We start from the raw sequence: 14925 nt of genomic DNA, 5'->3' as shown, positions 1-14925 counted from the left end.
TATTAGAATTATTTTAATACATAGTATTTTCATATCATATGTAAATCTCAAATTGTATGTTTCTTTTCACGTACATTTTACTTTTGCATATATTATGATGCAAAATTTTAAACTTATAGTCATTTTAACTAAATGGAAAAATGTCGGAATTACGTTTCCTAAGCGTCAACAAGTTGAATAATTGACTTGATAATAATTTTACGAGGTAACTTCTGAAAAAGAGAGTGTCATATATAACATGTATCTGCAACGATACATCATTCTGCCGGCTGATTTCTTTAATGTATCGCTCTGTTTTTATAAAATAGATGTGCTTTTATGTTAAAAAAGTGAAAATTTTTGTGCTCGAAGAAATGAAAATGTATTTTCCTTATAGTATAATTTCCCACCTCTCTATATATATGCGTTGCATAAGTTACATTAGTATAATCTTGATTCTCTACATGAAAATAATCTCTGATAATACCTGATTTGCAGGTATCAGTCTATCAATTTACTGATACGTCGCGTTTCATGATTAACAAATTATATAAAACTCTAAGCGTTTAATAATTACATTTTACAAGCTTCCATTTTATCACTTCTTCCTTTTATATTCCTCTTTTAGAAAATCTTTGTGTACCATTTTCTGCACACTTTAATAAGATATTTAACATATGAACAACAGAGTAATAAATTTTGTCGTTCAAGCAATTTAAATAAGCCTCTTCTTCAGCTGCAAAGTAATTATTCCAACCAGAGAAAAATAGAAATTTTTAATTATCTTTGCTAATTTATAGAATTTTTGCGTTCACATCGCAACCTTATTTATCTCCCTGAAAAGATTTTTTTTTAAATTCCTAAAAAAGAGACAAAACTTTCCCATCGAAGCGTCGCTTTTTTCATCTCTTCTGGATTTATTATTTAAGAAGCGTAACTCAATCAAGAGATTCGCAAATTAATTCGCCACATTCGTCGTACAACTTCGCTGAAGAAAAGCCTCTTCTCGACGCAGACTCTCTTTTCTAGTCGCATGCCACTGTCATTGTCAGTCACTCACCTTCCAGATTCTTGTTCCTCGCGAGGAGCGCCAGAAGGACGTCCTGATTGGGCGCCGCGTCGGCCAGGTCCTCGTCCTGATGAGCCGACGGCAGCGTCGCGGGCCCGAGCGGCGGCATCGCCGGCGGAGGACGCGGCATCATCACCGGGGGGCCCGCCGCGGCCCCCAGCGGCAGGGCCAGGCCGCCGGATGTATGGTGCAGGGAATTGTGGGCCGCGATCGGGCCGCTGCCGGTCAGGCTCGTCGGGAGCGTCGCGGCGACCGGCGGCTGCACCGCCGCCGACATCGACAGGTCGACGCCGCCGAGCAGCACCGGACGACAGCCGCCGGAGGCACCGCTGCCACTCACCGCCGGGAGGATCCCGCCGCCCCCCGGCAGCGGTGCGTACGGCAGGTACAGCTCCAGTCTAAGAACGAGGTCGTGCAATCGCGTCAACAGCAATTCCCGGCGACGAGGTCCTCGTCGCCCTACGTCCACCTACGTCCCCGTCTTCTCGCGGATGGCGAGATCGTCGCCCGCGGTTTCTATCGAGCTGCGACGCGCAATCGGCTGTGAAACAGCGGCTGTCGACAACGGGAAGCTCGCTGATCGTCCAAGGTAATTGAGAGGTGGTTCATCAGTTTCCAGTTTAAGAGAGAACTCATGCGAGCGTCGAACGGTTCTTTTCCTCGAATTATCCCTGGGTTCGGCAGAGATGTAAGCATCAATGTGGATTACATGAAGAAGAGTCTTGTTATTATTGCGGGATTTCTTGGGGTGAAGAACTTTCACGAATTACGAAGTACAGTCGTGCAGCAAGGCACTTTCTCTTTCCTCGCCAAGAGTGAAATATTGTAATTAAGTTTCCGTATTATCTCCTCGAATTAAAGGAAGTGACTTCGGCTGCCATGCTGCGGATGGAACGACGATAAGAAGCCGCACGTTTCTTTCAAAGATTCGCTGTTTGTGTCTTCCAGCGTGATTCAAACTTGCGCGATGTACTGATTTCGAACGTCTCATAAAGTTACCGAGCTCACTTGATGTATAAGATACTTCCAAGAGCGAGATCGTTCCCCAGACACAAGCAGCGTTTATTTAATAGAAAACTATTTTACGCGCTGTCAAACGAGTTCCGCCGAAGTTGACGATTTAGCGTCGTGACAAGATCATTGAAGATGCTTCGGAAACTCACTGATTTGTTCCTATTTATCATCTCCATCGTTGATACTAACACATATACTGGGAAAGCTCTCATGACACTCTCGCGCAAACAATTTCTCTAAAATTATTATCTCTAGCATAAAACTTTGATAATCATGGAAAGTTGCCCTTGAACAAATTATACACAAATATTGTTTAGTTTTTAAGATTAACTTCGCTCACTCAATCACCGAACTATCATTCGTTGACTCGAAGAGTCCCTGTGAATTGCGATCAGTCTCTTAATGAAATTCCCGCGATTATTCGATGATTATTAGATGAAGAGATCATGAAACATCTTTTGTACCAGATACGCTCTTTGCGCTCGCGACTTGTTTATGAGCTCATTGCACGAGACTTGAATGAGTCGTTTGTAAATAGTTCCACCAACGCTACCGCACAAGCCGCTTATTGTCAATGAAACGATTCACGCTCGACAAGCATATGCGATTTTCCGGTCTTTTGCACGTCGAGTCTTTCTAATCCTCAACCTCGATATATTCGACATGTCAAACATTCATCGTTTAATCGCTAGTCACAACATTATAAATTATTCAGCAAAGTGGCCGTTCTCTATTTTTTATAATTGGATCTTAGATTATTTGTGCTTGCTATTGTCGACGAAACGCGAACGATCACATGTTACAATCAACACCAATGAGTAAACTGAGTCGATTAATTGAAAAATTCGTATCTGAATCGCGCCAAGTCTATGTCACTTCCTCCTGTATTTCTTCTCGCGTTCACGTCACCTCCTTTAACTGATTCGAATCTCTACTGTTGCTCTGCAACTCTCTGACGACGTTTTCAATCGCGCAAAGTTTACGTCGCCTTTCTCGAGCACGAGTCGCAATGTTTTCGATCAAACCGGAAATCGCCGACGGACTGTGCGCCTTCCAGGGCCTGAAGCTAGCCACGCACTCGTCGGGGGACCCGCTTATCAGACCACTTGCGAGATCTCGTTTATCTTGACCGTAACCTTGAATACGCGGCACCGATCGCGCCGATCTCTCTCGAATCCGCCGAATCGCGATTTCGCATCGATATTGTTTACCCTTTAACTTCGTCTTGATAAACGACGCTGACGTTTCTCCAAGTTTGCAAAACAAGGTACGCGCAAGACGTAACAGTGATGTCTGTTCTAATCTCGCAAAATGTTTCGAAAAGCGGAATTATTATGCTTAAAATTGAAATAGAATTAACGATTTAATGAATGAGAATTCTTGTCTGTACTTTATGTAATTTCTACCGTTTAACAACGAGATACTGACTTTAACATTAAGTATCAATATATATACTATATTTTTCTTTTACTAAAATGTCTACAAAATTGCCTAATTTCCACTGTATTTTTGCGCCAACAGCGTCTTGCCTACTTTCTAATCATTTTAAAGTCACTCGTTTTTTATTCCATTCATATCGAAGCTTTTCACGACCGCATCCACTTCTTATTCGGGTACCTCTCCGATCTCCTTTCAGCCATTCGCACCAGAAATATCCTCGGTAATCCCGATTGGTATTCTACGAAGAGGCTAAAATTTTCTTTCGATCGTAGAGTTGATAACACTCGAGACGTTCCCGAGGCTCTCTTAAACGGGAGTCCGATCCTCCTCCCCCGGATCGATATCGTTGTCTGCGGCTGCGATCGGTAGCGGGACGGTGCTTTTTACGCGCGTGTCGATGTAAATCTCGCGTCCTGCACGACGTGAATCGTCCGACCGCCCGACGCGTCGGAGAAAAACGCGACGGCTCGCGAGCGATCTAGCCGGTTGCCGATCTCCCGGTTCGGCGATTCGGACCGAATATGCGGTCAACCTCGCCGGCCGCCGATAAGAAACGCCGAATTCCACCGGCCTCCTGATCGCGATCTTCGACCTGCCGCGTTGTCCCGACCGTTTTTTCCTTCTCATCGGATCCGATCCCCTTCCCCTCCTTCCTCGCGATGGTCCGGGCCGTCTACGAGCGCGTTCGATGACTCTCGTCGATGACTGTCGTCGATCGTCCTCGCCCGTAGCTTCGCATCTTGCGACTAGCCGCGGAGGCGCTGGAAATGGAGGGACCTCTGCGATCGAGGTTCGTAAAGATTTTGAGCTGTTTGATATTCTTGAAGTCTTGAACGACGTTTTCCACTTTGTATGATTGTTGTTCGATGATCTTAAAATCTTGAAGTGTTAGAGTTAGAAACACAGGGATGTCTTCACATCTTGACTTAATCACTCACTGATAAAATCCTGCGGATGCTGGGTGCACAATAATATTCTTCAAAAATCTGCGAATGTTTTCTCTCGTGAAACACAATCAGATATTATTAAAATTAATCTTTCAATAATAAACTCGGTCATCCAACGTACGCTTCTTTCCAGTGTTCTTTCAATTTTGAGAGAAGTGATGGCAAGTCAATCGGCGAGATCGGTGTTCGACACGAGGCTCTTATATCCGGAGAAGTTTCTTCGAGAAACTCAGCACAGTAGGCACAGATTCTTTGACTTTGCGACGTGCGTCGACGCGATCGTGGAATGTACTATTTGATTAGCAGGTGCCAGAGTACTATGGAGCCGGCTTCGACTTCGGCCTGACGTAAGCACACCGGTCGGAAGCAACCGGGCGCTCGGAGGGCACGAAGGACGCCACCGGAAGGTGGAGGTGGTCGCGCACCGGACGTATCGTCCGAAATCGCGTACGCAGCTATCGAAGGAGAGGTTGCCACCCTACCTACCGTCCTCGGCCACCACCGAGACCGCCGCCGCCGTCGGCTCCGACACCATCTCAAAAGAGGGGATCGTCCGGTGGGGGAGTCTCGGCGCACGCCTGCGCCCCGTGCACGCAACCCACATCCCCTTCGTTCGCTTCGTGCGTGGGGAACGCATATTCGAGATACGTACGAGGATCCCGCGCAAGATTTCGAGATGGTTTACGATACGAGCCGCAGCGGAGCTTTCCCGATCGAGCGCGAGGAATGGACTGTGCTTATAGCGCGTTGGAAAAAAATTGTAAGTGACCAAAGTTGACCGATATACGATTGCAAACGATCTTGAAAATTAACACAAGAGGTATAAAAAATATAGATGCAGAAAAGATCTTGAAGATCTTTATAATTAATATGCATTTTGGAATATCTTTGATCATATTTTATAACTAAAGTTTATAAAAAAACAGATATATATAAATTTATTTCATATAAATTAATAAATATTGATTCTTCAAATTAGTTGGCTTTGTGCAAATTAGTACAAACTACATGTAGAATAAATAAAATACAATTTCAGAAATTTTAGAGCATTTAAAGGTCCTTTTACGTATAACAATTCATTTTACGTATTATAATAGGTATTATGTAACAGTTCAAAGATACATTTTACGTATCATTATTTATTCACTTGACGTATTGTAGTAATATTTTGTAACAGTTGAAAAATATTAAACTGATTTGAATAGCTTTAATTTGACTTGTGTGAATATACATATATAATATTTCTTTTTATCAAAAAGTAAAATAATGTATGTCGATCGATTAAAAAATTGATTCTGTGATTATTTAACTTAGTAATTATTCATATCAATTTCACTTACAGTTATTACTGAAAATAATTTCAATGTTAACACATACAGATAGCTCACACATATGTGGTTTTCTATAGAAATAATTCAATTTGATATATTACATTAATATCATTTTAATCGCATTATTATATCTAAAAGTTAATATTTAATCACTCTCGAGAAAAATCCGAAAAGTGTGTAATGCTGCTTTTAGACTTCTATTCCTGTATTTTATTTTTGTCGAGAATATATTTTATTTCCGCATACGGATTTTGCGATATAAACGAGACGATAGGGAGTGAGATCGACGACGCACATACGAGCGCGACGTTTATAGCGGGGTCATCAATATGAACCTTTTACAAGTTTTCTATATGAAAATTGCTGTAAACTTGAAGATAGAAGGAGAAAAGGGAAAGAGGTGGTTATAACCCTACAGGTTATGACACTTTACTTTATAAAGATGAGAGTCTAGTGGTTTCCCCCTCAATAGCTTGCAAGTTCAACACATCAATGCATATGGGCATCAATATGCAAATTATGTGTCTTAGTTACATTGAAATTATTATTAATCGATATTATAAAAATTGCGTATCTTAAAATTTTGAGTTTATATAAACAATCATTCAAGTAGAAGTGCTGCGTAAAATTCATTTATGGGAAAAGTAATTAAACTTTTAACTTATACCGGTGCTCAAATAATAAACATGAAATTAAAAGATTATATTATTGCATCAATTTTTATGGGAAAGCTGGCTACATTGGATTTAATATTAAAGCATTAATTTCCATTTCTCACGCACTGATGTTACGAAAATATTTAACTATCGTTGTATAAATAATAGTATATCTCAGGAGAATTACGTTCAAAAGATAAAAATTGCGAATTTTATATCGTATTTATTTCTAGATTTTCATATCCAAATTCATAATCAAAATCATATTTCAAATTAATATTAAAGAGATTTTTACATTATTTTAAATACCGTTTAAGAAATTAAAATTTTCTATTACAAGTTAGAAAATTTTTATTCTTAAGAAACATGTGTCAAAGTTAAAAAAATGAAGTCTACAATTTTTAATCTACTTTTCTCATTATTCCAAATCCATAATTAACGCGTTTTATGGAATAATGCAATCTTTATAATGAAATATCCGAGCAATTCTTTAACCCAGTTACGTGCCTCTAGCGTGGACAATAAATCACACTGCCGTAGCGTATTATTAATAACATGCGAAGGGGGAGAAGGGACTGACATGGATGGCGCGAGAAAAAGGCCCGGACTTCCGCGGACACGTCGAAGGTTCCGTAAAAGAAAACCGGACGGGATAGTATCAAGCGCTAATCAAGACCGATGGTCAATAATGGCGGCCACGGGCTGGTCGGCCAACCCAAGTCCAACCTACCCCTCGAGCGTCGGGCGTGTACGGGGTGGTTTAAGCCACCACCGTCGTCGCCGTCGCGGCCGCCGCCGCCACCCCCCACTACAGCCCCTCGACAGGGGTTGATTCTGTGCTCGGAACGCTGTGTAGAGAGCGAGATATATTTTTATTGTACCTAGGTGAATCAGTGCTACGGGACATTCTCTGTATGTTGTCCAACTTGGCCGTGGACCTGGACTCTCTTGCCTTTTATTCTCGTTGCCGGAAACCGCATACAAGCTGCGCGGGAGCTTCGCGCGATTTTAACTGATTTTTCGCGCGGAAAATTGCGCGAAAACGATAAATGATAAAGATCAAATTATATGTTTACGATACATGGAAGTTATGGATTCCTTCATTTTCACACCATAATACTTTTCTACATTAAATTAAAAGAGTATACCATATGATGCGTATTTAATTATATTGACACAGTCTGTATAAAATTAATCGATTTTTGACTGTAGGAGTAAAGCTCATTAAACATGCAATATACATGTTGTTTTGGTTGCAGCTCGAAGCATTTACGAATTGTTTATATGTATGTTGCGTACTCTGTGCGTAGTACACTTGATCCCACACCTACTATGTTCATTCTTGCGTATTCATATATATTAACGCACGGCGAGAGTTCATGACTTTCCATATGTACTCAGTCAGTACGTTCATATAAATTTATCTTGCCACAAATGCACGTATATGGTACTCAGATGTAAACACATAAGCGGCGTGCATCTAGGGGTTCGCGTATCTTTCCTAGATATTAAATTATAAGATGAGAATAAAAAAAACTCGCAATTGTTTTTGTATGCTGTCAGTCACGGAATTATTTAACACTGAGAAAGAAAATACGTGTGTGCGTTAAAGGAATTTTTGAAAGAATCATTTATCATTTATTGAAATTTTATTAATGATATGCGTGTGCCATTTTATTTAAAATTCTGAGGAAGGAAAGTCGATTTTAAGTAAATGTGCTAGGAAATGAATAGGTATATTATTATTTAATCAAAGGTTGTCAAAAGTTCTTTTTCACTTTCAATCATATTTACGATATTAATTAAGAAAAACTTCGTCCTGAACTGATGCAAGGATTTGTAGTTAAAATTACGATTGCGAAAATTCCGAGACATCCTGTGGTATAAACGATGCAGCGTGCACCTAGGGGTTCGCGCATCTTTCCTAGATATTAAATTATAAGATGATAATAAAAAAAAAACTCGCAATTGTTTTTGTACGCTGTCAGTTACGAAATTATTTAACACTGAGAAAGAGAATACGTATGTGCGTTAAAGAAATTTTTGAAAGAATCATTTATCATTTATCATTTATTGAAATTTTATTAAAGATATACGTGTGCCATTTCATTTAAAATTCTGAGGAAGGAAAGTTGATTTTAAGTAAATGTGCTAGGAAATGAATAGGTATATTATTATTTAATCAAAAGTTGTCAAAAATTCTTTTTCACTTTCAATCATATTCGCGATATTAATTAGGAAAAACTTCGTTCTGAACTGATGCAAGGATTTGTAGTTAAAATTACGATTGCGAAAATTCCGAGACATCCTATGGTATAAACGATGCAGCGTGCACGTATACATGCATAAGGATTGTTATAACGTACACCCACGTGTCGCTCCCATTCGCTTAACTCTCTCGTGTGTGCACGCGTGTGTTCGCACCCGCGGGGGCGGACACGCGGGGGCGACCGGATCGGTCGTTGGGTGCACTCAACGAAATTAAACCTGCTACATTTCTCGACCTCGGACCAACGTAACAGTCGCAGACTCTCGCGTCATCGAGGGAGAAAGAGAGAGAAAGTAGGAAAGAGACATCGAGGACTTTCGTCGCGTTTCGCGCGACCGGCTTCAAAGTCACCCGCGCGTAATTCCGGACGTGTATTATGGATCTTAACCCTTAACCCTCCCTTCTGGTCATGTCGTACATGATTTCATGAATCACGAACTAACCAAGTAAACGACGGTACACTCGAAAACGTTTAATCCGGTTGTATAAAATTCATAGCTTGCAGCGGACCTTATTGCAGTTCGCATTCCCCACTACTGTAAATATTGAAATTTAATTTAATTTGACGAGAGGGGGAGTGCAGGAATAAAATGGAATATGTAGATCGAGAAAAATATGTTGGTATAATAATTGTTTTATCCGCGCGTTCTTTTTGAATTTATCTTGTTGCTTCAACAGTTGTAAAATAAAATAAATTTGATAATACTTCCTAATTTAATTTTTTCGAGATAAATTATGTGGAGATGTAATATAAATTATTACAATTATCGGCCAAATTATTGGCTACTTTATTAATCTTATAATTGATACGCGTGGATATTTTTCACTTTTTTAACTCGATTTTACGATAATAATTCTTGTCTCTTTAAAAGAAATCATTTTGATGTATTAGAGATTGAATTTGCACAAGTAACCGTTGAAATAACACTTACTCTGCATGTTTATCGATGCGATATCCTTATATGAAAGAAAATAATATTATTTCTTTTTAAATAAATATTATTATTTTATCAAAATATAAAACAAATAATTTTTCGCAGTAATATAAGTTTAATTGAGATATTATCGTCATTTTTAATTCTACAAATTCACATATATTTTCAATGAATCATAAATAAATATCTCTAAATAAAAAAATATATACATCTTTAGTAAGTTCAATTTTTTTCAATAATAGGGTTTATTAATCCTATCAAAGACTTTTATGCATATAATAAGAGTTTTGATATAAATAATAAATAACATAACAGCAAACATATTTTGCTTCGAAGAAGTTGCATAACAGTTTGTCGGTAGAGATTCTCGCTGCAAAACAAGTCGTGCGCGGTGATTAACCTTTTTCCCAAGTACGCGAAGAGGGAATCGCGCGATACCTGGATATCGGGGCGCGTTGCAAAACGGAAACGGATAACGTGCGATGGTTAACGCGAGAACGAACGGCACGAAAAGCTCGAAAAGCTCGAAAAGCCCGAAAGAGAGTGTCACGTTCCCATGGTAACCCGGCGGGGCAACTCCGCCTCTCTGGCCTCGCCGGTTCGATATCCTCTCGTCTCTTCTTCCCTGGCTCTCACGTCAACGTGCTCTACATTTTTTCAAGTCAACCCAAGCCTGTGAACCGTACGCGATTAGAGAATGGAAGAAAAATGGTAATAGTCCTATACGTCAAGAGAAACATTCAAGGAAATCTTGCAACGCGTTAATCTCTGGTGGTCCGCTTGATTATCGTTATCTGTGACTTAGCGTGAAAAACAATGTTATTCCATGATTTCATGATAAAAAAAATATTGTGAGTCTTATCATTTGTTTTTTTATTTTAAACTCTATGAAATACAGGAAATCTGAAACTTGTGACTTAGAAAATAATGATGTTAGAAATTATTTTTTTATGTAAAAGCTATTGTTATAAACAATGTTTCATTTTTTTATTTTTGTGAAAATTTCCTGAGTAATGTTGTACATTATAAGATAAAAAATATAATATTTTTGTACTTCATTTATGTATGTGATCTATCTCTTCCGTATAATTTTGTTATTATTTGTTATTATTTTGTTATTATTAATTATCTACAAATTACTTTCTTTAATTGTTGTAAATATGTTAGTTTTTCATGTAAATACAATTTTGACGCAAAAATTTCTGCATTAACATTCAAACTAAAAATCATAATAAATCATAGCATTCTAGACAGGAAAACCGTATTAAGATCTTAATCATCGAATCGTTCTGATTGCGCTCTTTATAATTTAAATCGCGAAATTTTCAAATTAGAACCCTCCAGAGATCTTTAAATTCTCTTCTAAATTTAGAAAATCATAAGTAGATCAGGTAGAAAATTAGAATCACGTAAATTTCACCCGGAATTCTCTCGGTTTGATTGACATTGATCCCCATGCATCTCCGAAATTGCAGACATCGCGAGGAAAGATATCCCGCGTGCTTAAATTCCCGAATTTTATCCCGAATAATTCTACGAGCGGTGCTACGAGCGTTAATACACGAATGACAACGGGGCGCCGAATCGATACGAGCCGGCTGCCTCTCCTCGTCGAAAAAGAGCAAACAAATTCGTGCGCGTTTTCCGCGCGTCCGTCCATCCATCCATCCACCCATCCATCCGTCCCTCCCACCCTCCGTCTGATACCACGTTCTCGCGTGGCCCATCTTGTTCTGTCCTCTCCAATACCGGCTTCGTCGGTGCAGCCGCATACATACCATATCCTCCACCCTCCCATTGAGCATGTGCTCTCTTTTGCGCGCCAAACGTTTCCGCGATTTGCACCCCGCGCTCCTTTTCGCGCCTCTTTCCTCCCTCTCCTCGCGCCGCTTTTCCCCCCCAAGCCCCCGGTATCACGCGTCTTCTCCTCCCTCGTCTCTCTCTCTCTCTCTTTCTCTCTTTTTATCTCTCTTTCTTTGCGTTAACACGTGCGCGCGAGCGATGGGCGAGAAAGAGCACGGATGACATATGCAGAACGTAGCCACTTCTATATTTTACGCGGGGCTGTTCGCAGGAATTTACGATGCCACCATCGGCATTCTTCTCCTCTGTCTACCTATCTACAGCGTTGTTTCTTTTTCCCCTGTTCTTCCGCAGTCTTCTCCCCTTCAGTTCGTTTGCATCCGAGAGAGAGAACGAGAGAGAACGTATTCCATATCGCTCTCTCGTCCTCTCTACTTTCGCTTCTTCCTACCTCGACACATCTATTTAACTAACTTCGTGTAAATACATATGTATCTCTCTCTGTCGCTATTGTCGTGAAAAATATTATCTTTATATCTTCAACGAAATTTCGAGGACTACAACATCATCCTTCTTTCACTCGCCGACGCAATCATATGAAATTGGCAGTAGTTATATAACTGCTGCCATGTAATAGAGCGCACCTTTTGATACATAATTCGTAACGTCTTCGAGAGTTCTTGGTCGTGATATCCGAGAAAGAAGCTTTTTGATTAACGCACTTTAATCCGGTCTTATTTGACTTTTTAACCGGAACGAGTCCTGTTTATGCGCGCCGAACTGCTCCGGGCGAACTTTCAGCGAAGATCAAAGGAAACTAGCGCGACTAAGGAACAGATTAAAGGTACAGCCGCGAGGGTTTCTTCTCTTCTCAACGCTTTGGCGAAAACTCTCTCTCTCTTTTTCCTTCTCTTTCTTACGAGCTTTCTTTATTAAAAGCTAATAAACCGAGGTCTCCCGGCCGCGACTTCATTAATTCCATCTTTAATATTGCAGAAGCCGAACGAGCGCCAGATTGGAGGTCATTAGATCGAAATAATGTAATCGTTAATCAGACACTGGGTGTGCTCTGCGAAGCGACGCCATATTGTATTCCCTTTGACATCCATATCAGGCAATTCTCTCGTCGGCGCTCGCGAATCTCTTCATCACGATTGCAGAGAAATTCGGCGACTTCTAGCTTGATTTCTAGCCGCGTTAAATTTTCAATTGTGACATGTCGAGATACGATATTCGGTTCCATTTACGCGGTATTTTATTATTAATCGGTTTTAATAATAAAGGGCAATTTAAAAAAATGTAGATTTAAAAGGTAATGTAAAAATTAACATACATGGACTTATAATTTATGCATTTTATCAATTTACGACGCAATGTTACCTCTTTCTGCTTTTAAAAAGAATTATTGATATAAGCTGTTTTTTTTTCACAAATTAATTAAGATTAATCAGAACAACTAGAAACGTTCATCGTTTTGTTGTATTAAATGATATATCGTTTCTATTTCATTGATTGAAGATGTACGTAACTTAAATATACAGACATAGCGGGATTTAGTTCATTAAAGCGTTAGCTGTCTAGTAAACAGAAGATTAAAGATGAAATCGAGCCCTTTCGAAGCTTTCTTATCTATTGCAATTGTAAACAAATAAGTTCATAAATATTTTATCTAAAATTATACATAATGATACTCGATATCGTATTTTTATTACACTCGATATAAAACAATTTCAATATTACTGTGATTGAATAGGATACAGCATTGCTTGAGATTACTAACTGATAAGCTCTTTCTTGTATTGCATTAACATTTAAGGGAGAGTTTAATGTATGGAATCTTTTTATACTCTTTTCTATTCTGACATTATTTTAAACTATATAAAAAGTAGAATAGCGTTTTAAGAGAAACCATGTCTAGCAAATAATAAATCAAACGAAAAGCATTGATAAATGAATGCATCTTATAAAATTATGAAAAAATATCCTTATTTTATTTTTCTTTTCACATAAACGAATTACTTTCACTTTGCTATTGCATCTATTTTCACGGATTACACAAATATAACACAATGATATGCATGAAAATAATTTATATTCTATTAAAGATATTGAAACGTGAATTAAGATATCGTTTCATAAAGCAGTCTATGTTTCAGTTAAATGTACCTAATATTTATTTATTCGAATCAACCGAGAGAAATTGACGCGACATTTTTTTTTCTCTCCCTTATCCACCTTTATGGATAAAAAATTCCTTATTTCTTAACCAGTCTTAAGAACTTTTTAATTGAGAAAACAATTTCGCTGCGCAAGCCCGCGTGTACTCTACTTGGGTGAAACTTTGGGAAGTTTTATAAGCCGTTATCTTTTATCGCTGTGGTTCGGCAACTTTCTTAAACCTCTGCCGCGCACGCTGCGGGTCAGCATTTTTAACCCGCAAGACGTAAAGTTAAATATTCACTTCTCATGAAAGCGTCGTAAAGGGCCACGGTTTCTCTCTTGTGGAAGACCAACGGGAAAAACGGAATTCATTTACCTCGCCGGCATTTCGCAGAAGCGGAGTTTTCTCGTGGACGGATGTAATCGCTCCAGCAAATACGGCTCTTTCACTCTCGGTGCTCAGAAAACTACCATGGTATTCCGTCGAATCTAAAAAAGAGGGAAGAAAAATCCTTACAAAGTCGGCTGGGAGAGAAATATTTATATAATTTTTAATTCTTTCGGGAAATTATTTTCTAGTCATTAATGAGCACATGATTCCTTCATGTCTACCTTCATTTCACATTGAATGATGTATTAAAAATTACATTTTTAACATCTTAATCTTAGAGGTGAATTTTAATAGAACGAGAAGTATGATCTATTAATACAATGTTAAATGTTAAAATTTTGCACGACAAATAATGAGTTGTTCTGTCAAATTTTTGTCCCCAGGTACAATTGTTATACAATTTGAAAGTATCGAGTACACCCGGTGGACTGTGGCCTGGTGGAAGTGATCAAGCACGGCGCCACGGCGAGAAAAGTTATACACTTTGAGTAACATGAACAAACCAATTAACTGGTTAAGCGACCAAACCCCCATGAAATTCAATTGTCTTCGCCCCATGCGTCTCGCCCCGGCTAACCGCCCTTATATTTTCATCCCTCGACACGAAGACCATGCCCCGAAGAGTCTAACGGCCGTACAGGCTCGCTATTATGGTGTCAATTAAATTAGATCACTAGCTAGCTAGGGGTGGCTTAACTGATACGATGTCAGCTCTGCACGGGGTTGTACCCGCACAAAGTGCGTCGTTAAAAATGAAATGTAAATACTGGCAGTTAAATACCATATTAATATGATATATATTAAATAAAGTTAAAAATTAAACGTCAGTATACAAACATCGTAATAATAATTGAACATAAATAAGTCAATTAATAATAAATCATATTAAGCGCGTGATATATTGAGTTTCATTTATTTTTATTTGCAACAT

The 14925-nt window shown here is 39.0% G+C and overlaps 1 protein-coding gene across 1 annotated transcript in view; it reads right to left on the bottom strand.

Annotated features, from left to right (window-relative positions):
* Lim3 (Lim3 homeobox protein) overlaps positions 1-4651 on the bottom strand; it is a 46681-nt gene extending 42030 nt beyond the window's left edge. The window contains exon 1 of the mRNA XM_083088219.1: positions 1040-4651. Coding sequence (XP_082944345.1) covers positions 1040-1325 — 286 coding nt within the window. The 5' untranslated portion in view covers positions 1326-4651. The remainder of the gene's footprint in view (positions 1-1039) is intronic.
* Between the last annotated feature and the right edge of the window lie 10274 nt (positions 4652-14925).

Source organism: Camponotus vicinus, unplaced genomic scaffold (assembly GCF_025532165.1).
Source record: "Camponotus vicinus isolate PSW18456_S1 unplaced genomic scaffold, iyCamVici1.0 SCAF_14, whole genome shotgun sequence".
Lineage (NCBI taxonomy): Eukaryota > Metazoa > Arthropoda > Insecta > Hymenoptera > Formicidae > Camponotus > Camponotus vicinus.
Note: the sequence above shows the minus strand (reverse complement) of the source record. Positions and strands in the feature narration are given on the sequence as shown.